The sequence below is a fragment of the Anopheles marshallii genome, chromosome 3, assembly GCF_943734725.1.
Source record: "Anopheles marshallii chromosome 3, idAnoMarsDA_429_01, whole genome shotgun sequence".
Classification (NCBI taxonomy): Eukaryota; Metazoa; Arthropoda; class Insecta; order Diptera; family Culicidae; genus Anopheles; species Anopheles marshallii.
Window position 1 is genome coordinate 60,623,267 of NC_071327.1, and position 24,092 is coordinate 60,647,358.

General features: G+C 46.6%; 3 protein-coding genes across 3 annotated transcripts; 2 read left to right on the plus strand and 1 right to left on the minus strand.

The window, feature by feature from the left end:
* Positions 1-8,734: 8,734 nt before the first annotated feature.
* On the plus strand, positions 8,735-13,161 carry LOC128712948 (enhanced level of genomic instability 1). The gene is made up of 3 exons (XM_053807813.1): positions 8,735-9,104; positions 9,181-12,766; positions 12,840-13,161. The coding sequence occupies exons 1-3, from the start codon at positions 8,735-8,737 to the stop codon at positions 13,159-13,161; spliced, it is 4,278 nt and encodes a 1,425-aa protein (XP_053663788.1).
* A 993-nt stretch (positions 13,162-14,154) lies between these two features.
* LOC128711205 (uncharacterized) lies at positions 14,155-17,152 on the minus strand. The gene is made up of 3 exons (XM_053806071.1): positions 14,798-17,152; positions 14,602-14,734; positions 14,155-14,525 (listed from the first exon to the last, which is right to left on the minus strand). Exons 1-3 carry the CDS (start codon positions 17,150-17,152, stop codon positions 14,155-14,157), a joined length of 2,859 nt encoding a protein of 952 aa, XP_053662046.1.
* A 1,679-nt stretch (positions 17,153-18,831) lies between these two features.
* On the plus strand, positions 18,832-19,281 carry LOC128711206 (cytochrome b5-like). Its single transcript, XM_053806072.1, has 2 exons — positions 18,832-19,083; positions 19,153-19,281. Exons 1-2 carry the CDS (start codon positions 18,832-18,834, stop codon positions 19,279-19,281), a joined length of 381 nt encoding a protein of 126 aa, XP_053662047.1.
* The last annotated feature ends 4,811 nt before the right edge of the window (positions 19,282-24,092 follow it).

Genomic DNA, 24,092 nt, shown 5'->3' on the forward strand with positions numbered 1-24,092 from the left:
GGGGCGGGTGGGGGTTGCTTTTACTGGGGGACGTCCGTTCGCGTGAACAGTCGCGGAACGTTTGAATTATTTTGAAACCGTCCGCCACCATATAATAGTGGCCTCAACGGGCGCGCAAGCCGTCGGGGGGTTGTATTGTGTTCGTGGTGTGCGTGTGTACGTCGTAGCGCTGTCGGGGAATACGATCGCGATCGTCGTTGGAGCTTGCTTGTGTGGGGTGTACAGTGACGTGCAGAACAACATAAGCAGCTCTTTTTTAAAGCAAGATTAAGAGATATGAATTATTGAATATTATGAAAAATTATTGGATTACTTCTTTTAACTCATTAATAAGTGCAATACAGCATGAGCTACTGAGCTAGCTCTAGAGCTCAGCTCGCAAAAGAGCGAATGTGTGTAAATCTTGAAATAGTTAAAAATTAGCTATGGCAAGAGCAATCTTTTCATGGGCTGACTTTAGTGTGAGCTTTAGATTAAGCGTCATATCGTCGAGGTTCTTTCTATGTAGAGATACTCATTTCGGTTCTTTATGGTGAACTAGAACGACCCAGTTCTTTTGAAAACAAGAACGAATAGCGAAACGCGATTCTTTCTTCCGGTATGACTGCATAATTCATCGGAGTATGCGTAACGCTCTTCTTATTTTTGAGCGAAATAGTTCAGTTCACTCTTTTGTTACGAACCTAGTTCGATAGTTCTTTTCAAAGAACTGCAAGACGATCACGATTCCAATTCTTCTGGCACAACTCTACTTGTGTGTCTTGTAGCACGTTGCGTATGTCCAGGAAAATATGTAACAAAGGTACTAGTTCAGAGTATTGAAAGAGTTTTAATTATAAAAAAAAAAAAAACATTATTTCAGACAGTTTTAATATATTGTGTTATCCTACAAATGTGAAGAAAATGGGGTCTGGTGCTGTATTGGTAGCGGCGCCCTGTCTTCACACTACTAGACCGATTCAAAATCCCATCCAAACCAATCCCCAGTACGCAGGACTTACTGTCCGTCTACGGGTAAATAAAGTCAAAGGAAGATAAAAGAAAAAAACTTAGACTCAGACCTCTTGAGGTTGTTGTACCGATAAAGAATAACGTCCAAAATGATTTCGGAGTACAGGTGAGGCAGATCAATAAAAACTCGCGATCGAAATAGCTCACCGACAGAACGCGAAGAACGAGCTAGCTGATCAACAGCACATCTAGTGCTCATTTAATAAAAATCGGCCTACTATGCTGAATTTTAACAAGGTGAACTGTCGCTCACGTCAGTGTTCTCAGCGTTAGATCCGATCCCATAACATTTTCTATTTCTTTCACAAATCTTAACTGAAAGAGTTGAAATGTTTTATAAAATTTGAGCATTGCATTAATTAAAGCTTTTGTTTTTCGTATTATTTAAGGAATCTCGTTGACTTCAAAGTTGAAGTCCCCAGAGCGATTGGGTGACGTGATCGCACTGCATATCGCGAAGTACAAGCAAGCACTCTGATAGCTCTCGCTAGCTAACAGGCAGGCTCACTAATACCCTATAAGAGCTAGGCGTTCTTGAGTTAACTTACTTCCGTAAATAAAAGCGCTCACTTACAGCTTACAGACATGACGGAACAAGTGTCGCACAATTTGTGTACAGCACTGTAATACCTGTGCACAATCTCACCCTCCCAAACTGTTCGTTGTGTGCGCTTGCTCTTACCACCCTGTGTGTGTGTGTGTCTGTATGCGTATTTACTCAGCTGCCTGGAGCTGGAGTTGGGAGTGGAAGGGAAAACAATGGCAAGACGGGAGACTGGTGGAAACAGTGTGTAAAGCAAAAAGACAGCGAAAGGCTTACGAACGAAGGAACGCGTTTTTCCAGTTCCCTCACGACGGTAAACACTTTCGTTGGACCGGCCTGCCCCACCCCAATGCCACGGACATAACAGTCACCAGCCTGTCTTTCAGCAGCTCAGGGGGGTGGCTCTAGCTACGTGTGTCTGTGTGTGTCCTCTACCCGGCATGATCCACTCCCCGGTCGACATATATTGGCTACCTTTCACCCCGTTTTCCCCCGCCGTTCCGTTCTTTCTCTTTCCCAACTCTCTACGGTGTTCATTATTCTTCACCATTTCTTTTTTTTCGAGATTACCGGTTTATATTGGACTGCACTGGAAAAACTGCATTTGTGAACTGGAGCGCTCCACACGGGACGGAAGCGACGCCCCGTGTTTCGCCGATAGTGATCGATGCCGGTAATGCTTCGGGAGGGGAGGGAGGGGGGGGATCTGGAAATGCAAAAAAGGGCCTTTCCCTTTCGTTTCGAAACGCCGGGATACAACAAGCAGGGGGGAGAGGGGAGGGTGAGACAACCGAAGGAAAGGCGCGGGATGAAGCGGCCTGGGAAGTGTGTGAAAAGAAAAACGGAATGAAAACAAAAACAAAACGCGCTGGGAAAGAGAAAACGAAGGAAATTCGAGCTGGAAATACGGCCACGGGTACGAAATGGGAAATGGAAAATGGGGAACGGGTGAAAGAAAGAGAGAGAAAAAAAAAGCAAAGGGCCAAGGGCTGTAGTTTGGGTTTTCGGAATCGATTCAATTGGGCGGCAGGATGATCAATGTTGTTATTTACTTCGTGCCCATAAAATGAGGTTCTTAATGGGATTTTCCCTACCGGTGGCCTCGTACAGCGAGTCGCATTTAAACGACGCTCCACATTCTTTATTTACTCAGATTTGTTTCAATTCTTCAAATAAACAAACCATGGGATTGAGGTTAGAGTAAGTTTTTTTCCCCGCCGTAGAACATTTATCTGGCGATCTTTCTAGTCATCGGATGGAGTTTAATTCTTCTCACCATCAGTGCATAATGAGGCTGCAGTCATTGAAATGCTGCATAATTGCTTATAGCGTCACATTCGCTAAGCGCACCAGTTGCTCTTCCTGTTTAGGCTGTGCGGTCCCCAGGGCCCCTCGCTGCCCGGCGCGGTGCATCATCGCGAGCGTTTACCGTTTTGCTAATCACGCTTACGTAAATGTCATTATGGGCGGCCGCGGCAACAGGGGGGGGGGGGGGGGGTTTGCATCGGCCCGCACAGAAGGTGTCTGTCGACTGGGAAGCACTTACCATGGTTAGCCAACTTCCTTACTCTCTGGTGAGGCGACGATTAGTGGATCCATCCGTCGCCGTACCACGATGGGTCGGAATCGGTGTTTGCCAGGCAGGCTACTGTGACCGAGCTCGTGTACCGGCTCGTCACAACAAGCCAAGTCACGTTCGTTGCGGTGATGAGTTGGTAAACTATGCGGTTGCTTATGAAGCTCACAAAGGGCGTTGCAAAAGGTAAAAAATGTAATAATATGTTGCCTTTTTGTGCAATTAACTTCCTATAAAGAACTTGAAGTTGATAGTCATTTTTCGGTGAAAAGGCATCGTAATTTCCCTCGAGCATGGATTTGGCCACGCAGTGGGTTGAGGTTGAATTCATCAAGCTCGATCCAGGTGACAGTTGATCGCGGCATTCCCTCTCCTCCAGAGCACCTTGGATTGAAACTCCAGGCCCTAGTGTCCCCACCGGGTCGCGGATTGGGTCGGTTACGGGCAAGCTTTTCACTTAATCTTCTCCCAAAACCGCCGGACAACACTGGCGTCGATCCGAGCAAAGGGCACATGCCATGCCGGGTGAAAGCAAAAGTGGCCCGTTCGGTTCCCGGCGTACAATAATGACGAAAATGATAATTACCGCTCCGCCCGGCCTTGCCCAAGACGCGGCCGGTGCATCATCACTGCAATCGCAGTGGGTCGCCGGACCATCTGCGAAACTACCACGGTGGCCATGCTTTCTTCACTCGCCGGCGCACGGTGCGATTCGGAAAAAGAAATCACCCGTTCGTCCGTTCGGTCACTGTGCGCCGGCTTCTACCGAATATACCCCTAAAACCCATCGGACAGATTTCATGTGCGCTACCGATAGCGCTTCCACCCAAGTACTCGCAATACCCGTGCCGGGCCCCGGGGGTATTAGTGTTGCATGAGTTGGCTTACGATGGTCCGCTTGCCCGTCGGCAGCCGGTAGTTAAATTGAATTAGCCATTCCTTCCCCCCCCCCCCGGGGCCAGTAATGGCAATTAAATGGTTCAACTTTCGCAGCTGCTCTTCAATTCTGGAGTTCGTTGACGATGGCAATCGATTCGAAGGTACGAGGGAAGAAAAAAAAAACAGGCCCACCAGCACGTTAGTCACACTGTTGAGCGAGCAATTTTCTACCGCGAGTGGTGCTTGATTTTTGGGAAATCGCACGATAAGATAGCATCATGTCATCCTCAATTTCCCTTCGCTTCGAAACGTTGGATTGGAGGGCGCCGAGATGCAATTGAAGCGTACGAGCGAAAGACACCATTTAGTGCAATCGAAAACTGTCTTTCACTGCCTTTTTCCCCCCTACTGCCCGCCAGATCACCCCGTGCTTACATGCACGGGTAACTGCTCCCGACGGGGACATAGCTCGAACGGTTGGAGGAGCGGAGAAATAAAAATGGTCCTACACCCGATAGATGGCGCGCACACGGCAAAAAGGCATAATGATCCGCATCCAAATAAAAATTGGAAACACGGTGGAACCGAGCGAAGAGGAACCGAAAAACAAAAACCATATTACCTCACGGATGAATGTACACGTTTGTGGCAAACACGTGTTGAAATTATGGTGCCGCCGGTTGCACGACGGAATCTGTTTGCAGGAACCGCCGCCGGTACACACCGCGGAACTGTACGGTGCACCACGGAACACGGATGGCGTGAAGTGTGGTAATTATGTTTCCTTCCTCCCAGCGCCACCGAACGATCGTACGACCAGTACCCCGGGAGGATGGATTTGGTTGGGAAAATTTCGAAAGGGAAAATTTTCGTTTTTCTTTTTTAAGGATAATGTGAAGGATGTGGTGGAATGGTTTAGTTTGACGTGGAATTGAGACTTTGCAAGTGATTTCTTGATAGGGTTGTTGGAATGCAGATATTCGGGTGTTGAAGAATGTCTCAACCCATCCACCACGTGCAGATTTGCAGCTGACAGTTGCCGGCGTACATTGCCAAACAGCCGTGCGTTGAGCGAACAGTTTAGCAAAGGTTGTTCTCGAACCGAAACACGTGCTGTACCACCAAATGGTTTGCATGTTTTATGATTCCTTTTATGAATCCAACAGAAAATCCATCAGCATATGATCGGCTTGAACGATCGCCACAGAAGGTAGCAGTGACCGATTCCCGATCGAGTGTGGAGAGGACTGACCGAACCGTAAGCATAACTATTAATGGTACGCTTTATCATATGCAGAGCATTGGAAAGTTTCTCGTGCCGCAGCTAATGGAGGTTGGAAAATTGAACGTAAATTGTGGCCCCGCGGCGCAGATGAGTCCGTGTAAGGGCAATTATTTCGTTGTTAAGTTTATTGAAATCATTTTGTTTGGCTTTTTTTCCGTTTTGTAAGTAAAATTCGTACCGTTGCAATCGGAAAACCGTTTTCTAATTAATAATTCTCTTACACTAAACACGCTCACCCATACTGTCTCATTGTGTGAAGGGGCGCTTATGTTTCCGATTGTTTAGCAAAAGGTACCATTAATCATTTTCTTCGCCGCACGTATTACTGATAGGGCGATCTACACAATGGCGACACATGCATTGATCGTGCCTGGGTGGTAACGGGCGCCGGGTGCCGGGTGGGTGGGCATTATTCGTGTGCACAGGGCGGGAATCCAGCTCGGGTTGGTTTGGGCTGTCCACAATTACGCCATTACGCAAAACATAATCAACCAGCGCCCGGCGGTGATGACATCTGGCGAGTGTGATTATCGGCCGACGCGCGGGCATTGGGGAGCCCTTATTCCTGCCCAACAATCCACCATGACAAACACTTCGCATAATCTAATCAAACTTGCTGCTCGTGTGATTGTGGAGAGCGTGCCCACGGAAGGCGATACATAAGCGAACCATAAAAAGAGCTTTATTTAAATTGTTTTTGTTAAAACTTAAAGATGGATGAGGAAATGATGATGGGAATTTTTACTGTTTATTCTATAATCATGAATAGTGAGTGACTTGAATGCGACACTAAGACACAAACCCGGTCCATACGACTGTGCACGTAAGGGTTGATCACGTCATGAGAATGACACCGAACGATCAAACCTTTGGTCTCAAAATTCAGTTCAATAATACATCTTGGCATGAACCTAGCGGAAACAAACTTTGGCTTTGCTGATCGACACAAGTTCGAGGATCACCAAATGGCAGACACTCTTCGGCGGCGAAAGTTAAACCCCTTTTTGTTCCAGGGGTTTCCTCATGACCGACAACCGTCAGATAGTGGTTGGCATTTCTTTCAAAGGCAATGATTTGTTCCCCCACCCCTCTCATTTCCCTCAAACCATTGAATCACTTCGGGCATCAAATTGGAAATTGGCAACAACAAACAACAACTGCAATAGTCGTCGGATAGAAATGTGCTCGTTTGGTTGCTTTTACCGAGCCTCGAATGCTCTGCCCCCCCACGAACCCGTAGGAAGACGGTTAAATCTCTCGGGTTAGATAAATGTTGTTGTTCAATTTCGCCGCTAGTAGCGGAGGATGCATTTGCAGCTCGATCGTGGATGCTATGAAGGCTTTGGGTTTTGGCCCGGGCCCGGCCTGATCAGCTTTCTGTCGTGATCTTTGAAGTGAGCCCCGATTTGCAAACAATCTTCACCGTAGGGAGATGCCTCGTGAGGGTACGATTGTTGTAAAATAGGGAGAGGAAGACAAAATAAAAAAAGATTCTCCCCTTTGAAAGTTGTGCATGGTGATGTGGGGTTTTGTTCCAGCCGTGGACAATGAGGTTTGCTGTTGGCAGTGACGATGACAACGGGGCATTATGTAAGTATAGTTGTCCAGTATCTAGTGAACTCATCGCAACTCATCCCATTGCGTTCGGAGGGTGCTTTACTTCCCTTACGGACAATTCCCTTTGGACAACCCAATGTGGATAGATTTTTTTTGTTTTCTGGCAGTAGATGCAGTTCGCAACCTCTCATAGTGGTTGGGGCATTGCTGTAAACTAAATCGTCGCGAATGAAGTCTGGGATAACAATTTTCCTAGGTAAAGTTGGGATAAGCGTAGCAACTGAATGTTGATCTTAAAGGAAACGTGTTTGCAGACCTTCTAAACATTGTTTCAATAATTGATTGTTTGTATACTAATCTTACGTCTGATAGTGTTAAGGATAATCAGGGCGATTTTGTTTGTTTGTGTAACTACAAACCCAATTGTTTGGATTAATTTTCTGATTACATCACGATCGATTTTCCACTTACTGGCGTTTATCCATTCATAGGTATACAAACTCAACGGCGACTTATTTCTTTGCACACCAAATGATGCAATTTGTGGCTACGCCACATTAACAACACAGAAAAGCTACTAACCAAGTGCAACGAGCAAAGTGTCATTTTTTCTCAATTACTAAAATCGTGTTTTGGCCGTCAGATTGAGTGATTACCGAATATGTTCCAAATGCATTGAGCCATTTATGTGCGGTGCAATGCGTTTCCTTTTCAGCTTCCTGTCGCTTTCCATCGCCCACCAGGTGTAATGGTTTTCCATCTGTTTAAAATTTCTTTCTCTCCAGCCGTGTTGCGATTGGCGGCCATAAATCGGGTGAATTGAAACCCGACCGGGAAGAGCGACGAGCGATCGATTACTTCACGCTACCCTGCGAGCGGAGTTTAATGCGGGTGTTGCTGTGTGTTTTTATTATATTGCACAAAACTTATTGCTTTGCCGTTTGTTTTGATCGCCTCTTGCACGCCTATCGCGAATGGAAATCAAGCGATCGTGAAGAGGGAAAAAAACACACCAAGTTGCGTGTTGCGGAAAAAGGAAATGCAAGTTGCGGTTATGTTTGGATTTGAAATCTTATAATAAACATAAAGACCGATAGAAAAAGCGAACCGGAGCAATATTGTTTACGACGTGTTAACCATTTTCTTTCGTTTCAAATTGCTTAGCGCTTAGTTTACAGTACAGGTTGGAAGTTGTTTTCCCGTGTGTTTCAGTTCATCCTCTTCATGCACTTATCGTTTACAACGGAAAATGTGGTTGTGTTCGCTAGTACAATTTGTCATCCACGCGGGTATTCTTGATCTACCCGGAAACATAATTATAGACTGCATTCGACAATATGCGTCAAAAGCAGAAATTACAATAGTTTCAATAAATTTTAAAGCTCATTGCAGTACGTTCATGTTCTGAATTTACTTGCCTTATTGGAACGAGGAATTCAGCGAGTTTTTATTTGAAATAAAATATTAAACGCTTGAAGTTTCTGTCCACATGTGGTTCCAGTGTGCGAGTGAGTTGAGGTGCACTTTGACAGCTGTACTGACAACAACAAACTTTGGAAAATACGCGCGAACATACCTTGTCAAAAGGAGTCGACACTTTTGGTGAACGAAAAATCGGAATGCAGTGCAGAACACTTCCCGTTATCAGTGAAAAATAACCAGAAACATAGTGAAAAGTGCAGGAACTGTTGACTGGCTGGAAGGACCTTTTGTTGTACTGTTCCAATTAGTGACCTTATGTGATGGTACCCCGCTTTATGAGTGGTTTGGCTGACGTTGCATCTCCGATTTCACTGCCGTGCTCAAGACGGGCAGTATCTTCGTTCCCATTTCAATATGTTGTAATACTCGCGTATGTGGCACGAATGCATACGGAAGGGATATGATAATGGCAGCAGAAACAAGTACCAAGCCATGCCTGAATAACATAGAGTTACACAAGACGGAATCAGTGACATCAACTTCATCATCATCATCGTCATCCGATTCTTCCCTGTCGACAGCCTCTGGGAAAGCACTGTTAGCACTGTCCAAGACAGAGCTCGATCGGTTAATAGCCGAGAATATGACATCGGTGTTAAAGACGCTCAAGAAACGCAAACACGCCAAAAAACACGCACGTTTAAGAAATGCTGCTGCTGCATCAGTAGCTGAAGGTACGAGTCAATTAGAAGGTGATAAGAAAGAAGAACAAGAATCAACTCCGCCAAGTGTACAAACAGAAGGGAAGATGAATCGCAAAGAGAAGAAAGGTGAGTCCCAAGCTGTGCATACACCTGCATAGTATCGTTACTAGAGTAATGTGTATCTTTCCTTCTGCTTTTATAGAATCGCGTAATCGTAAGGGTGGAAAATCTCGTCAAAAACACGATCGAAACAACGGTGCTCAATATGCAGTCTCTGAATCGAAGACGAAACCTCCTCAGCATAGCTTAAAGGAAGTTCAACGCGATATGAAACAAGAAAGTACGGTTGTCACCGTGGCACCGTGCACCAATGGTGCTTGCAATGGGCCATTCGGTGAAAAAACTGGCAAGGAAAACAAAACCATTAACGCTTTCCAGCTGATGATGAAGGCACGCTCCAAATGCATCGGTTCAAACTCTCCCGGCAAAGAACGAGAGGAGCGCGAGTTGAGCCCCACCCAGGAGCTAGCGCGCGAGAAGAAAGCCATACGCAACTTGCAGCTGGAACAGTGGGCTGCCCAGAAAGGAGCGGGCAAGCGAAGGTTGCAGGAAGAAGCCGAGGAGGATTACATTGAGCATCAAATGAAGAAGCGTGCCAAAAGACTGAAGAAACTCATCGGCAACATGAATGGGGAGATAAAGCTGGAGGAAGAAGAGGTGGTGCCCAAGGTGGAGAAAGTAATTGATGTATTAGAAATTCAGGATTCTCCTATGCGATCCGTGAAAGTTGAGGTACCAAAGCAGAACGTAAAATCTACGCCCAAGCATACTGCCATCGACAGGAAGGTGGAAGAGGTAAACGTAACGGGGTCGGGGAAAAAACGCGGTCGCCCACGGAAGACCATCACTGCGGTGGAGCAAACGATCGAACAAGAGATGAAAGTCAAAGACCAAGATGCTTCGGATGTCGAGTTTCTCGTGCAGCTATCCTCGCCAAGAAAGAAAAAGGATAGTTTGTTGGGATATTTCGCGAAGTTGACCCCGGAAACCAAAACAAAGCAGGATTCCCCATCGATAGGAAAAGCGCAGAAAACGCCTACGACGCACAACGCCACACCGGTCGTAACGGTGTTGATCGATGACGAAAATAGCAATGGAATGCAAGCAAGTACACCCCCTTCACAGGTGTGTTCGCGTCCTAGACGATCGTGTGCTAATCGCATCAAAGATTATTCCGCCTTCGAGAAGTATAGTCCGGCGAAGGAAGAGCAGAAAAGTCACCCCACGCGAACATCGATCGTGACACCGCTGAAAATCATCAACGTTCAATCACCGAACGCTATGAAGGTGGTCAAGAGTCCTTCGTTACGAATGTTCTCCTCGGGCGAAGAAGGTGGGAAGAAGATAGTTCCCGCTAGCGAATGGCCATTAACACCGAAATCAGTGAAATTGGCACCAGTGTTTTCACGTGGCAAATCACAACAAGCACCGCAGGAAGATCCAGAAAAGGTACGTGCCCGACAGCTGTTTCTCATGTCTGGAATTCCGGAAAAGCTGCGTCAGGAGATGGAAAAACGTACAATGTACGAAGAGTACATACTGAACGAATCCAGCGTGTTTCCACTGGTGAGCCACGTAATGCAGTTGGAAGAACAGAAGACGCCATCCGCTGCACGGGAGATTTTAAATTTCGATCACAGCGCTATTAAATTGCGCCCGGTCGAGATGGAATCGCCACCGGCAAAGAGTTCGCTGAAAGGCATTAAAAATCGTAAGATTCAGTTGGGAATGTTCACCGGATGCAGTGAGTATGACTACGACGAAGCGATCGATAAATGCATCCAATTGATTGATGTTGTCGGCAAGCAAGCGAACGGGAACGACGAGGAGCACGAGCTGCCGGAGGTGCAAAACGTGAAGGACATAGTGCGTGATTACAAGCAGCGCTTTCCGCACTTTCCCGTGTTTCGATGTTACAAGCAGTTCCGTGCGGTCTATCAAGAACATCAGCAGCCAGCACAGGGCGACGAAAGGCAACAGGAACAATGCACCAAACCCAACGGCACCCAAACACCGTTGGATGAAAGTTTCGAAATCATTGAACCAACGCTTAGCTGCCGGAATGGTGAAACACTGTTTACGGAAAAGTATAAACCACAAACCACCGAACAGATCCTGATCAACTTCTCGCCATCGAACATGTTAACGCAGTTTCTGTCCCTCTGGAAGGAGGACACCGGTGGCCAGAAGCGTTCGAACGAAGTGACAACCCCTACCGGACACTATTTCCTTTCCACTGAGAAGGGTGAAGATGATTTTCTCACCTCAAACGACAGTAACTCTTCGTTGTCCGTTCCCGGAGGAGCCGGGTCGAGTGTTTGCAACCATGTCGTACTGGTGGGACCGCCCGGATGTGGTAAAACATCGAACGTGTATGCGGTGGCGAACGACATGAACTTTAACGTGCTCGAGCTTAACGCAAGCAGTCGACGGAAAGGTAAAATTATCCTGCAGGAACTGCTGGAAGCCACCCAGAGCCACCAGGTGCGACAAAAATCGGAACGATCCAACTCAACCGATGGACTGCTGGTAAATGGTGCACACTCTAAGCGAGGCAAGAAGAACGGTCTGAACGGGTTGTTTAGCTGCCTGGAACGAAGACCATCGTTTACGGACGGCAATGGGAATGGGTCGAAAAAGTTGTCCCTCATTCTGATTGAAGACGCGGACATCGTGTTCGAGCAGGATGATGGATTTCTTGCAGCGATCAATGCCCTGATCGCATCCTCGAAGCGTCCGATCGTGCTGACAACCACGAACCCATCCTGCACGCATATGGCCCGGTACATGGCGCGCAACAACGTGATCCGGTACGTTGCGCCCGGCATCGGCAATGTGGCAAAGTTCTTTTCGCTGCTCGCACTGGTCGAACGGATACCGATCGACCAGCACGATATCGGTCGGCTGTACGCGCACAATGGGAAGGATATGCGGAAAACGTTAAACGAGCTGCAATTTTTCATCCAAAGCGGTGGCGATATGGAACGCTTTCCGTCTTCCACGCACGAGAGAAACCATCTGCGGGATGCCGACAGTGAGGAACAAAACACGGCACTGAATGAAACGCGCGAGGAAGAGGACGATGGTGGTGAGCAGATGATCGATGAGCATACGGCGGAAAGTTCTTTGGGACAAAAGAAGAAAACGACAAGCGGCCATAAGGCACGGTCACTGGCAAAGCAGCATCACGGTACACTGTACGAGCTGTATACACGGAACCAAAACGAATCGGTAGTGTTGCGCATTCCGTTGGATTTCAATGTGCTCTGGTGTAACATGGAGCTGGTGTTAAGGACGGCAGCAATGCTCATTCCCGTGCGGAACGATACTGGCCACAATTCTAGCAGAGGGAAGCGAAACAGTTCATCCGGCAAGCGTGGTAAACGTGGCAGTATTGTGCGGCAAGATGACACCAACAAACCTGCGGATGAGTTGGTATGCGAAGAGCTGTGTGCGCTGTACGAAAACATAAGCCACGCAGAAGCCGGATGGGGTGTGACGCAACGGAATAGAATACGCTACGGGAAGGACGTACAGGATGAGCAACAGCAGCAGCAGCTAGCGCACGATATAGGGCATGCCCTCGTGGAAGGATCATGGATCGAATGGTTCAGCAGGCGAAAGGATACGACCAGCGAGCCGCGAAGCGCAAGAAAGGCCAGTAATGGTGAGAAAGGTCTCGGAACTAAAGCGTACGATGCGTTGCGAAAGCTGGAACAGGAACCACGGTGAGTGAAGCTGGCGAACAGGCGGACCTTGCTCGATCTTTTGTTAATCACGATCATCACGCTTATCTTGCAGGCAAACGATAGCATCGTACATCGGCGTTAGCGGAATACGGCCACGTGTGGCCGTTTGCGATTACGAACCGTTTCTACGTCAAATCTGCCGCCACGAGCGGGACCGGTCTTCAACGGAAAGGCGGGGCAGCCGGTTCTACCACTATCTGCGTAACTTTAACGCGACGAACGGAACCGTACCGCAACCGATCGTAGCATCGACCGCGACGATGCTGATGAAACCGGCTGGCGGATTTAGTGTGGATCATTTTGATGCGCTCAGCCATTGCTTCGAGGAACAGCAGACGGCACCAAGCGCAACGATGGACGCGATAGAAAAGTGAAGCCACAACCACAACAGAGGGTGGTCATTCGTGGAAAAAAACGAAGAATAGACAGTCCGGCGGGGTCAGGAGGAAGGGTGTAGCTCGATCAGGTTTAGGCACGGTAAACAGCAAAACCACACTCTTGTTCGCGTGTATGTGTATCATTTAGAAATTTAGTTTCATCATATCAATCAGCGATAACATTTACTACAGCTAGTTCCACTAAAATAGCGTTGCACATTGCACATAACTGTCCTGCAGGAACTAGTGAGGTTTTCGCGCGTTTTACATACTTCTATTCTTAGTTCGCCACTTTTTTTTGTTGTTATGTTTTTTTCGGTCGGTAGTTACACACACACCGCTCGACACGAGTTGGTTCCTTTTCCCCTGGTTTGTTTTGGTAAGCAAGCAGGAATCAGTCTGCTCTCCAATGGCGCTGCATAGCACCATCGTGGTGCCACAGTTGAATGGAAGAAAATAGGTTAGCATAAAACAGGAAATAGAACAACAATGAATTCACGCCCACACACATATTGCTCCGCATAAATCGACCCTTCGGAAAGGGAACGATTTTGCTGTGAATGAAATGCGCAAATGTGTGGAGCGAAATAGAGATTAAAATAAAATCAAACTTAGCTAATGTGTTTAAAAACGAAAACATTTAGTGTACCCCCTTTTTCGCGTGTGTTTTGTGGTATAAACTGTTGTTAATTACGAATAGTTCCCTTCCTTTCTTAAATAAGCCCAGCAACGTTTGTTTGCTCTGCTGTAGGATTAGAACGCACTACATGCGCCTACGTATTTGGATGGGTGGGTGTGTGTGTGTCTTCAGGTGGCGGATTTTGTTGTTGCTGGATAAACAATGCGTACACAGCTACAAATCTATTTCTCAATACACATACGTCTACGAGGCTAGGACTTGCTATTTACATCACCAGGAAGGACTGGAGCGCTGCCAGTGCCCATGCAGCCAGGTTAGGTGTGAGTACGACGATGGCTTTTTTCCCCTCATTAGAACGGATTTACCAGCTCCGTCTGTTGATGGTGATGACGCTCAGCACGGAGCTGCTTTATCTGCAACCGTTCGCCACCGTTCACGTGGTACGCGATGGTGGTGGTCGTCGTAGTAGTATCGGGCACCATACCTGCTACCACCTCACCAGCACCACCGCCCACCGCCAGTCCACTGCCGCGCATCGGATCGCGCCGCTTCCGACTGTCGCGTATCATGTTCTGGCGCGAATGTTTTATGAAGCTCTGAATGGCGGCAAAGATTGGCTTTTGATTCGCTTCCGCTTCCTGCGCACTTTTGCCCAGGTTGAGCGTTTTCGTCAGCAAATCGATGATACCCAAACTGTTCCCGAATACGTACTTGGTATACTCTGCCGGTGGGGAGATTGATAAGGGTGTGATAGATTCGTTATGCTTATGGTGGTGGTGGTGTGTGTGTGTACTTACGTCCATTAATGGCCGATTTACCACTCCAACTGAACTGGCACAGGACCTCGTAGGTGACCAGCGCCTCCATCATACGTTTAATGTTCCGCTGGAATGGTTGTGAGTTGTGTATTTCCTGGTGTAACCGAATCATCTGCGCGAAGGAAGAGATGTTCAAATTAGTTTTAGAGAATGTTCCTCCGTACCCTGCACCTACCATCTGCAATAGGAACTGCTCGTTGTCTGTACAGTGATCGTTAAGGTCGAGAAAATCGGCCACTGTTCTGATCGGTAGTTCCGGTATCTCGGGGAATGTATCAAGCAGCTGGTTCGCACCACCGTTCGCACTGCTGGCAAGCGTTAGTTGCTGTGCTTGCGTCGGTAGTGATGGTGGTGGTGGTGTCGGCGACGGTGAAGACACCTTTACCGTCGGTGGTGGAGAAGCTTCGGGTTTTACATGCACCACAGTCGACGGTTCGGCAAACTGATAGTAATGTGTGTTTGTGGTGCGCGCTTCTTTGGCGAGTGTTCCGACCCGGGTTGGGTGCTGGTGAGCGATGGGCGACGTAGACGTGTGGAACACGCTTACCGGCTGTACCTGTACTTGGGTTCCGGCGGGATTTGGCGCCGGAGCGGTAGTTGAGGTGAGGAAGATAGTTTTCGGTTGAATGGAGGGCGATGTTGAAGCGGTCGAGACGTGATGCGGATGCTGTTGTGCAACTACGGTGAGCGATGCAACGGGGACAACTGTCTCGTTCTCGGTGGACATGGTCGTAAGTACCTGTTGTTGTTGCTGCTGCTGCTGCTGCTGCTGCTGTTGTTGGTGCTGAAGTTGGGCAGCTTGATTGGCCAGCTCCGCTTCATCTTCAAACTTTCCAATAAACAACGAGATGATCCGTGTCAATCCGTCCACCTTAGTTTCCACCCGGTTGAGGTTCTGGTTGACCAAGTGCACCTCACGCTGCAACGATTTGATTCTTTCCTCAATGATTTGGTACCGTATTTCGTTGCCATCGGCCGAGCCAGTCCCATCCTGTACGCCATTTGGATCTTCCTGCTCTTCAACGATCGGTTGATGTTCCTCAGCCGTTTCTACCTCCTCCGTCGTTAGCATCGCGTCCGGTCCCACCTCGGAAACGTCTGCGTCCTCCGTCAACGAGATATCTGGTTCCAGCTTCATCGCGACCGATCCATCCGGAAGGTCGTAACTCTTGAAGAACCGTTCACTGTCACCGGTGGTGTAATCTTCTTCCCCGGTCGTAACTAGGCCGTTCGTGCCGGCTAGCAGCGCCGCTGCGGTTCCCCGATGTAGATGAACGCGCACACTCGGTGCCATCATCACCCTACTGTCCGCTTGCTGATCGACGATGCAGCCCCGTTCCAACCTTCGGTTGCGATATTTCGAGTGTGTCTTAAGGTGCTTCATAAGCCGGTACTGCTCGCGGAAGGCTTTGGCGCAATGCTTGCATTTGAACGGACGTTCGCCGGTGTGCACCTTCAGATGGTACGACAGCGTGTTGGAGCGTGTGAACAGTTTCCCACAGTAGGTGCATTCATAGTTCCTGTCCGTTTCGACATCGTCGTTAGTTGACCGGGTCGCGTTCAACTCGGTGGCCATTACGCTCGCTATGCTCGGATCAGTTGCGACAGTAGCGTTTTCGACGACGTGATCGTGCTCGGACGTATTCACCACCTCGATACCTTCCGCACCATTCATGATGGCATTGATCGTTTCCTGCAGCAGCGGATCATCGTCCGTCTGCATCATGTGCAGCTTGTCCACGCTGGTCGACTCCTCCACGACGGATGTGGGACCATGCTCGGGTTCGTGTCGCAATTCCTCCCGCTGCGTGTCGTCCTCGTCCTCTTCGTCTTCCTCCACTTCCTCTTCCTCCTCATCGTCCTCCACCTCTTCTTCCTCGTCCGCTCCGTCAACCTCATCCGCTTCCGGGTGGGATAGGCTGCTTCCCGAGGTACTGCTGCCGCTGGAGCTGCTCGTGCTAGTGCTGCTGTTACTGTTACTGCTGCTGCTGCTACTACTACTGCTGCAATGGGCCGTTTCGGTAGCACCCACAGAATCCACTATCATCATCGCGTTCGTCTCGTTATCTTCGTCCGGGTTCGCCGCATAGCACCGCATCTTATCATCGACCGCGACCGATGGCGTCGTCTGCGTTTCCATATTGTTGTGGTTCGTTGCGCTGGCAAAATCAATAGCAGGCAAATCGTTTTCCTCCTTATCAGCTACATCGTACTTATTATTATCACCATCCTCACCGTCGCCGACGGTGACGGTGCCATTCGCCAGGGTAACGGTGATTCCGTTCATCAGCGGAACCGTCGATACCGATTGGTGGTGGTGTTCGATCGATGCCGAAACATCCTCCACGACCACCATCTCCCCGGCGGTGGCAAGTGCATCGGCCGTGCTCATCATGGAACTTTCCATCGCTGTCGACGCTGCGGTCGTGGTGTACAGATTGGGGTTTGCGTTTCTTTTCAAGCCAAGGGTATCCCTGCGTATCCGTGTCATCGTCCGACGCTTTGCTCCAGGTGCTTTATCAACAGGCATTGCGACTGTAACAGTAGACTGCCCCTTGACGCATTGCCATTATCCAAAACCGTACTTCAGAACCAAATCGAACCACTGTGGAAAGTTTTTACTTGCACACGGCTATTGTTCTGCACTGAAATTTCCACCAAACTATAAAACCCAACTGAAACGCGTTTTGGAAGTACGTATTTTGTCCTTAACGCGCACAATCGACACGACGTTGCACAAATCAGCTATGACGACGACGATGACAACGACCGTACCAGCGAATGGGTTGTCCTTGCGGTCGGTGTAATCGGATGATAGCAGTGTGTTTTTTTTACACTTCGCAAAACACGTAACCTGAACGTAGTTTACCGAGCTGCGGTTGCAGTTCTCCCGTTGGATTATGCTCAAATGTATTTCACTCGATGACAACACCGTTTGCCACTACACATTGATAAGACAATACATGTGGGATTGTGGTGATAAAGTAAAACACATCAATTTGCTGCTTACGATACGTTTTTTCTTCGTCACGAACACTGAATATGTTGTTTTTTTTCTTCGCCTGTGTTGTTTTTCTATGAAAACGATAAAAACGATAATAGCTGTCAAACGGATTCAAACTCATCGACGATTACGGTTATAGCGGCAAGGTTCAGTTCTTGGTTGCTTTTTCCGCCAGGGTTTATTTTAAAAATATCGTTATTATTCGATTAACTGTACACTGAACGATTAAGAATTCATTTAATTTACTTCATTTGTAATTTGGTGTGTAAATAAAGCTATGTTACCAATTAGCTATAAATGAAAACGTCAATAAGCGAGAAATGTATATTATTTTTTCCTGATCCTATCTATAATCTATTTCATCTGCTAGTGAAATAAAATGATTCACAATTTATTTAGAGCTTTGAGTTCTCTACGGATTTATTATTAAAAGATTTCAATAGGTTTACTATCTCAACAACTTAAAGAGGGTGATTTCTCGTTTTCATACCTAGGCATTCGATTTAATACACCGAGAGCGTGGAACGAATCTTATCTGAGCTGTAAATCTACAGCAAGATCCTAACCATTGTTGTGCTAAAAGAATCTTTTGTATGAATGAATTAATGAAGAGTCACTCAAATCAGGAAACGATTTTAAAACTATTTATGAATCCTCATACATTCCTGGTCACAGGCAAGAGGATCATTGAGGATTTATTATATTTTGAGGATATATTTGAAAAAGAGAGCCCTAGCTTTACATACTTGAAAGTCTCATTCAGATTAAAAAAATTGAATTAGTTTTACCCTTGATACACGTTTGATGAACCAAATAGTTTAAGCAAGGAAAATAATAAAAACATCAAAAGAATCATTCCTAAAATCAAAACACATTGCAAAAGCTAGATGTTCGATGGTAAGTAAAAAACGCACTGACGTCAATATAAACAATGATTATTTATCTCTAAATATGACCGAACGTGTGGTAGGTCTGGAATGATGCACCCACAACAAACTGAACCGATTTGGATCACGTACAACCGTTGTCCATTCCATAATCTACGCACGCGTCTCAGATTACGCTAATCAGATCGTTGGTGTGCGATCTATAAAATTATTGGCTGCGTACCGGACAGTAATCATTGGCAAAGTTAGCCCAAACCGCTCGCACACGGAAGCACACGGAACGCAAACAGAATAGTGTAGCCGCACGTTTTGGCCATCATGCCGGGAGAGCTTACCGAGTACACGCTGGCGGAGGTGGCGCTACGCAACGGCGGTGAGGGCAATCCGACGTGGATTGTGATAAGAGACAACGTGTACGATGTAACGCACTACATGGAGAACCACCCGGGTGGCAGTGAGCTGATTGCCGAGTGGGCCGGCAAGGATGGTACGAAGGATTTTGACGGCTTTGGCCATTCGTCCGATGCAATGCGGATATTGAAGACGTTGCAAATAGGCGTTTTAGTTGTGGTAAGTAGCAGCGATGAATTAGAGTGTGGGAATAGATAACCGAGGGAGGCATTTTGTATCCTTCTACAGAGTGATCATGCAAAGAATCGCAGTAAGACCGTGGCTAGTGGTCAACCAAAGATAGCAGAAGACTTGACGGAAGCGGAACTCCTGAAGAAGAAGCGCAGCAAACGGCGAATGTTTATCCTGTGCGGATAAGTGGTGCAGTGTGTAGGGAAAGGAAGTAGTATTTATAACATATGTGATATCTATTCTATCGTAGTTAGTAGAAAAACAAATAGAGTAAGGTGACAAATAGATAAACATTTTTGAAATTAATGTTTCAAAATGTAAAGAAGCATAGCGGAACGTAAAATATATTCACAAAACCTAATAAAAACATCGAATATATTGCCTTACAGCCGGTTAGTAAACTCGTCCTTTAACAGCATGAAAACAATGTTCCGTACATTACTAGCTTATTCGATTCGATGCTGGCATACTGGCAACCACCGGCAAGGTAAACCAACCACTGCGAAACAAAGTTTCCTTTCCGCCGATGCCGATAACGTCAGCGAAGTTAACTTCCGTCGTAACACACTTTCCAGCAGCCCGGAAGGCAGCGCTGACACGGTGCCGGAACAGGGCCGTGGTTTGATTTCCACGCGGTTAGGACGTATCGGGGATTATCGATCGACTTTTAGGGGTGGGTTGCAGACGTTGGGAGAGGGGGTGGTGTTTGTGCAGCAGGATGCATTTTTAAAACCGTGTGCTCTTCAGCAAAGTGTAATGAGATAAGTATTAAAATTGGTTAGATGGAATTCGATAAATAGTACTGAAATGCTGAATATTCATATTGCTATTTAAAAAGAGGTAAATGAATATTTACATTAAATTTAAACACTTATAATGGTACTGGAATGATTGGATTCTGTAAACGGTTCGACAATATCACTATTTAGTTTTTAAAAAGATACCAACAATAATTAAATCAACTAGAATAAATATTTTCACAACCAGTCAACTGGACCATTGGACGGGTGATGATCCTTTCTGTTTTCCTCACACCTTTTAATCGAATGAAAAATCTCTCCAAACGACCAATCAACGCTTCAATGCACGGGACAAAAAAAAAGGAAGACCTGTTCAAAGTAATAATAAAAAACAACAACACTATATACATGTACAGGCGCAACATGCCACCCTTCACGTAGCTGCAGGCACTTCAGTAGCTAGTGCACCGCAGTCAACATTCGCATGAGTGCACCAAATCGCTGTATACTGCTGGATGGCCCTGCAACGGGTGCTTCACACGTCGTCGATGCTGACGCCGATGGGTTGCGGGCGTTCGGAAAAGTTTACCTGACTTCCAGCCCAGCCGGGCCAGCAGGTGAAGTAGCCACATAAATCATTAAAAAACTTTCCTCTCGCTCCCTCCAGCGGGGGATTTATTTTTTTCCATGCTGTGTGAGTGTGGAAATTCGTTTTCTCATTGTTCTCTGCACAACGCCGGCGGGCAGCTGCAACACACGGCACCCACTTCCGGTGGGTTGGTGAAAGGATGCAACTTGCTGACAGCAAGTAGCGTAGTCCAAAAAAGTTTTAACTTTACTGTCTTACACGGTTTTGAAAGCGTGTGGAACAAGTTTTTATTTTCGCTTCGACCCCTATTTCGTGCACCCCTGCGCCCAACGAACAGCCCAGATCGCGCGCTCTTTCACTCCTTTGCTCTCGATCAGACGCAGGCTCATGGATGTTACAGTGTTTTGTAACGAGCGTAGAGTGTGCATGAATTGTTTAGTTTGTTTTTTCTGCGGCAGGAAATGGCCGGGTGGGTAGTTGGTGAGACCAAACTTCTGGTCGGGGAAGTGGATTTATCCGAAAACGAACGCTAAGGGCCTATAATGGATGAGCCGGTCCTGCCTGCAAGATCCATTCGCCAACAGGGCAGGGATAAAAAGTGTGAAGAGAACGAGCAGAGATTTCAACTTGCAAGTAAATGCAATGCAGGAAAAAATAGGATCACTTCTAGGACACTGGCTCAGTTTCCCGCCTCCCGTCCAGGTTGACCGAAGGTGACACGCTGTAGGTGTAAAATGGGAAAGTTTTAACGAGATTTCGGTCGTGAGGAAAGCTCCGGTGAAGGCTCTTAGTGTCAAATCAAATAAGTTCGATAGTTGGTTGATGTTGCCATGGTGGTCAGGTGTTGTAGCGTTGTGATCCATCTAGAATTGTTTGTGGTTTGTTATCGATAATTTTGGACGGGAGACTGCATGAGAAATGCTAATAAATGAAACTTACAATTTGAAAGATTATTTATCTTCAAGGTTATGCAAATTCAATAATTATTTACTTGATCGACATCCCAAGGATGTGTTCGCTTTGAGCACGCCTGGTAGTATGCAATATACCATATTTGTTAACACAAATCGCTTGCAATTGCATACCTTTAGGCGTTTATCGATGAAAGATGTTAGTAAATCGAGGAAAGTAATTAGATCAATGTGTTGTTTAAACCATCAGCTTCAGGTGTGCTGTTGTATTATTAAATCATCGTAAAGAAGGAAAAAGATCTTCGATGAGATGTCTTTTACTAAGTAACGTTGGTTCTTTCTCGCGGACTCGCGAGCAAATCCTCATCGTTATCTTAAAAATCAAATTGAAATAGCTTCAACTTGTAAGAATTCGATAAGATGAAGATGTATTCATGTTTAGATTAAACAAATCAGGTAAACGCAAATCCACTATCTTTTTACGATCCGTCAGGGGCGATTTTGTTACGAAACTAACTTTGATCGTTACGACGTTCCGTCTTCCACACCACATCCCTAAGAACACCTCTTGCGCATCGGATACGTTTGCTGCTCGGCTGCTTTTGGCTTCGGTTGGAACCAATATCTTGGAGGTTAAATTAAACTTTCAAAAAGCTGTTCCAATAGCTCGTTTGCACTCTATTCCTTGTTTGGCGAACGTTCGTTGGCGTTGGTGGCGACGGTTGTTGTAGCCAAAGCCTCCGGGGTGGCTGCAAGTGGGTATATCTTTTTTTTTTTCTCCCCCATTTTTGCCTCACCAGTGAACCCCGAAGAACGAAGAAATAGCAATTGGTGATTGCAACCATTTCGCAATGGATTCAATTTCTCTCGATCATGGCCCAAAGCCTGGCAGGTACTGCAGGGCTTTGCTGGTTTGCTGGCTTCGGTCGATCGTATTTCCGTCGCACGACCAGCAACGGGAGGATGCCATTTTTGCAGCGCCGTTTTCGCTTCATCGTTCATTCATTATTGATTTAAACTCAGTGCTATTTCGGCGAATGTTCGCCTGAGCGCTGCCAAAGGGTACGGTTCGCCGCGTGCAGGGCAAAGGGTTTGGATGTGTTAAAATTCAGCTCGTTCCAATCGATGAGAAGTCAAATAAATTCGCCAGCGCTAGGGATGAAAAGCCGTTGCCGGAGAGAAAATTTAATTACGATGATTGATTTCGTGTGACGCGCTGCGCTCCGAGGGGCTGGTTAGCATTTTGCCAGGGTGCAGAGGAGTGATTTGTTTGTTTGGGTGTGTGAGTGTTTGTTTTTTTTTTCGTTGCTCCCTTTCTCACTCTATTCAAAATCCTCTTCAGAAAATAGCCCATCCCTCAATCCTGCAGGGCTATGACGCATTTCGTTTGCATTGGAAACATGGCCCGGTTAGATGATTCTTGGAGTTTTCTCAAAGGCAGCGGGGCATGTGTTCGTTGGGTCACATTCACAGCGGGATGATTAAATTATGAAAAGCGTACACCGGGAGGCATTTTATGCTGAATTCATCTCGTATCATTCATGCATGATTGCAGTAATGTGTGCGATATGCTCTTCGCCGAATCTATCACCTGAATGGATATTATTTTTCCACAGATTTTTTTCAATTTGTTAAAAACCTTTTTCCATTTCCCACGCGCTCTTTGGCATTAGAACGGCCCTACCGGCCGTTCGTTGGATCTGCACTCATCCAAATTTACGGTGAGTAAACATTCTACTACCTAGTGGCCATCATTGGCAATTTCATCTTAATGCCAATCAATGAAAGTAATGGGCACTTTAGGAGCAAATTGACTACCGGTTGAACGGTTAAAACGTCGTATCCGGTAGCGAGGCCGAATTGATTGAACCGCGCGAGAACGCTAATTTGGGAACGCTCGCACAGACAGGACATTGCAACCTGCCCGGAAGGTTGATGACACTGGGTCGAAGTGTTGGGATGGAATGTTAATCATCGGTTAAATATAATTATAAGTAATCAAGCATACGGAAATGCGTCGTTCCCGATCGATTTCAACGTTTTTTCGCCAACGTGTTATCGATAAATATTCACTTTATCGCATTACTTGCATGCTGGTGATATTTATAAGCAATTTTGATCATTTAATAGCATTGCATGGAACGTTCGCAGAATTTTCCGATTGCAAATGATTAACGACGGAAACATTTTGCTCTCTTTGCTGATATAATTCATTAATGAAACTTATAGCGTTAAATATACTTTGTTTCACAGCTCGCAGTGCTTAAAAATCGTAAATAGGCAACTGATGGAATATTAAAACGGGGTTTTGATAACTTTTACCAATACAAATTGACGCATCAATATTTATTGTTAATTCGAGGTAACTTAAATTTAACGCATCATGAAACCAGTATCGTGTCACTTGAAGACGACCATGACCGTCCCATCATGATGCGGCTTCAACACCCGCAACCATCTGACGATACTTGGCTTGATCATCGATTGCACTGGAGTTCCGGTCGTAAAAAAGGAAGGAAAAGCTCCTTCATTTTTCTGAGTGGCATACGTCAGGTACATGCATGACAAGGTACCATAAATTCGCTGCCAAAGTAATTAGAATTTACAGCTCACGTCCCCGGAAGCACTGACGGTTCTTGGGAATCGGCCGGTCTCTAGCGTCGTGCGTTGGGTTTGGTGATTGCAGAAAATGGTGTAAATTAAACTCGTTCGATTAGAAGCAGTAGGCAAGGTGAAATTCCTGCAGGAAATTAACGT

Bases quoted from the DNA above. Each gene is read 5' to 3' on its own strand.
- LOC128711205 (XM_053806071.1), bottom strand. From the start codon at position 17,152: ATGCCTGTTGATAAAGCACCTGGAGCAAAGCGTCGGACGATGACACGG. The intron at 14,735-14,797 runs GTAGGTGCAGGG...TCCTTCGCGCAG, and splicing joins AGCAGTTCCTATTGCAGATG to ATGATTCGGTTACACCAGGA. The intron at 14,526-14,601 runs GTAAGTACACAC...CCCCACCGGCAG, and splicing joins TAAATCGGCCATTAATGGAC to AGTATACCAAGTACGTATTC.
- LOC128711206 (XM_053806072.1), top strand. From the start codon at position 18,832: ATGCCGGGAGAGCTTACCGAGTACACGCTGGCGGAGGTGGCGCTACGC. The intron at 19,084-19,152 runs GTAAGTAGCAGC...ATCCTTCTACAG, and splicing joins AAATAGGCGTTTTAGTTGTG to AGTGATCATGCAAAGAATCG.
- LOC128712948 (XM_053807813.1), top strand. From the start codon at position 8,735: ATGATAATGGCAGCAGAAACAAGTACCAAGCCATGCCTGAATAACATA. The intron at 9,105-9,180 runs GTGAGTCCCAAG...CTGCTTTTATAG, and splicing joins GAATCGCAAAGAGAAGAAAG to AATCGCGTAATCGTAAGGGT. The intron at 12,767-12,839 runs GTGAGTGAAGCT...CTTATCTTGCAG, and splicing joins AAGCTGGAACAGGAACCACG to GCAAACGATAGCATCGTACA.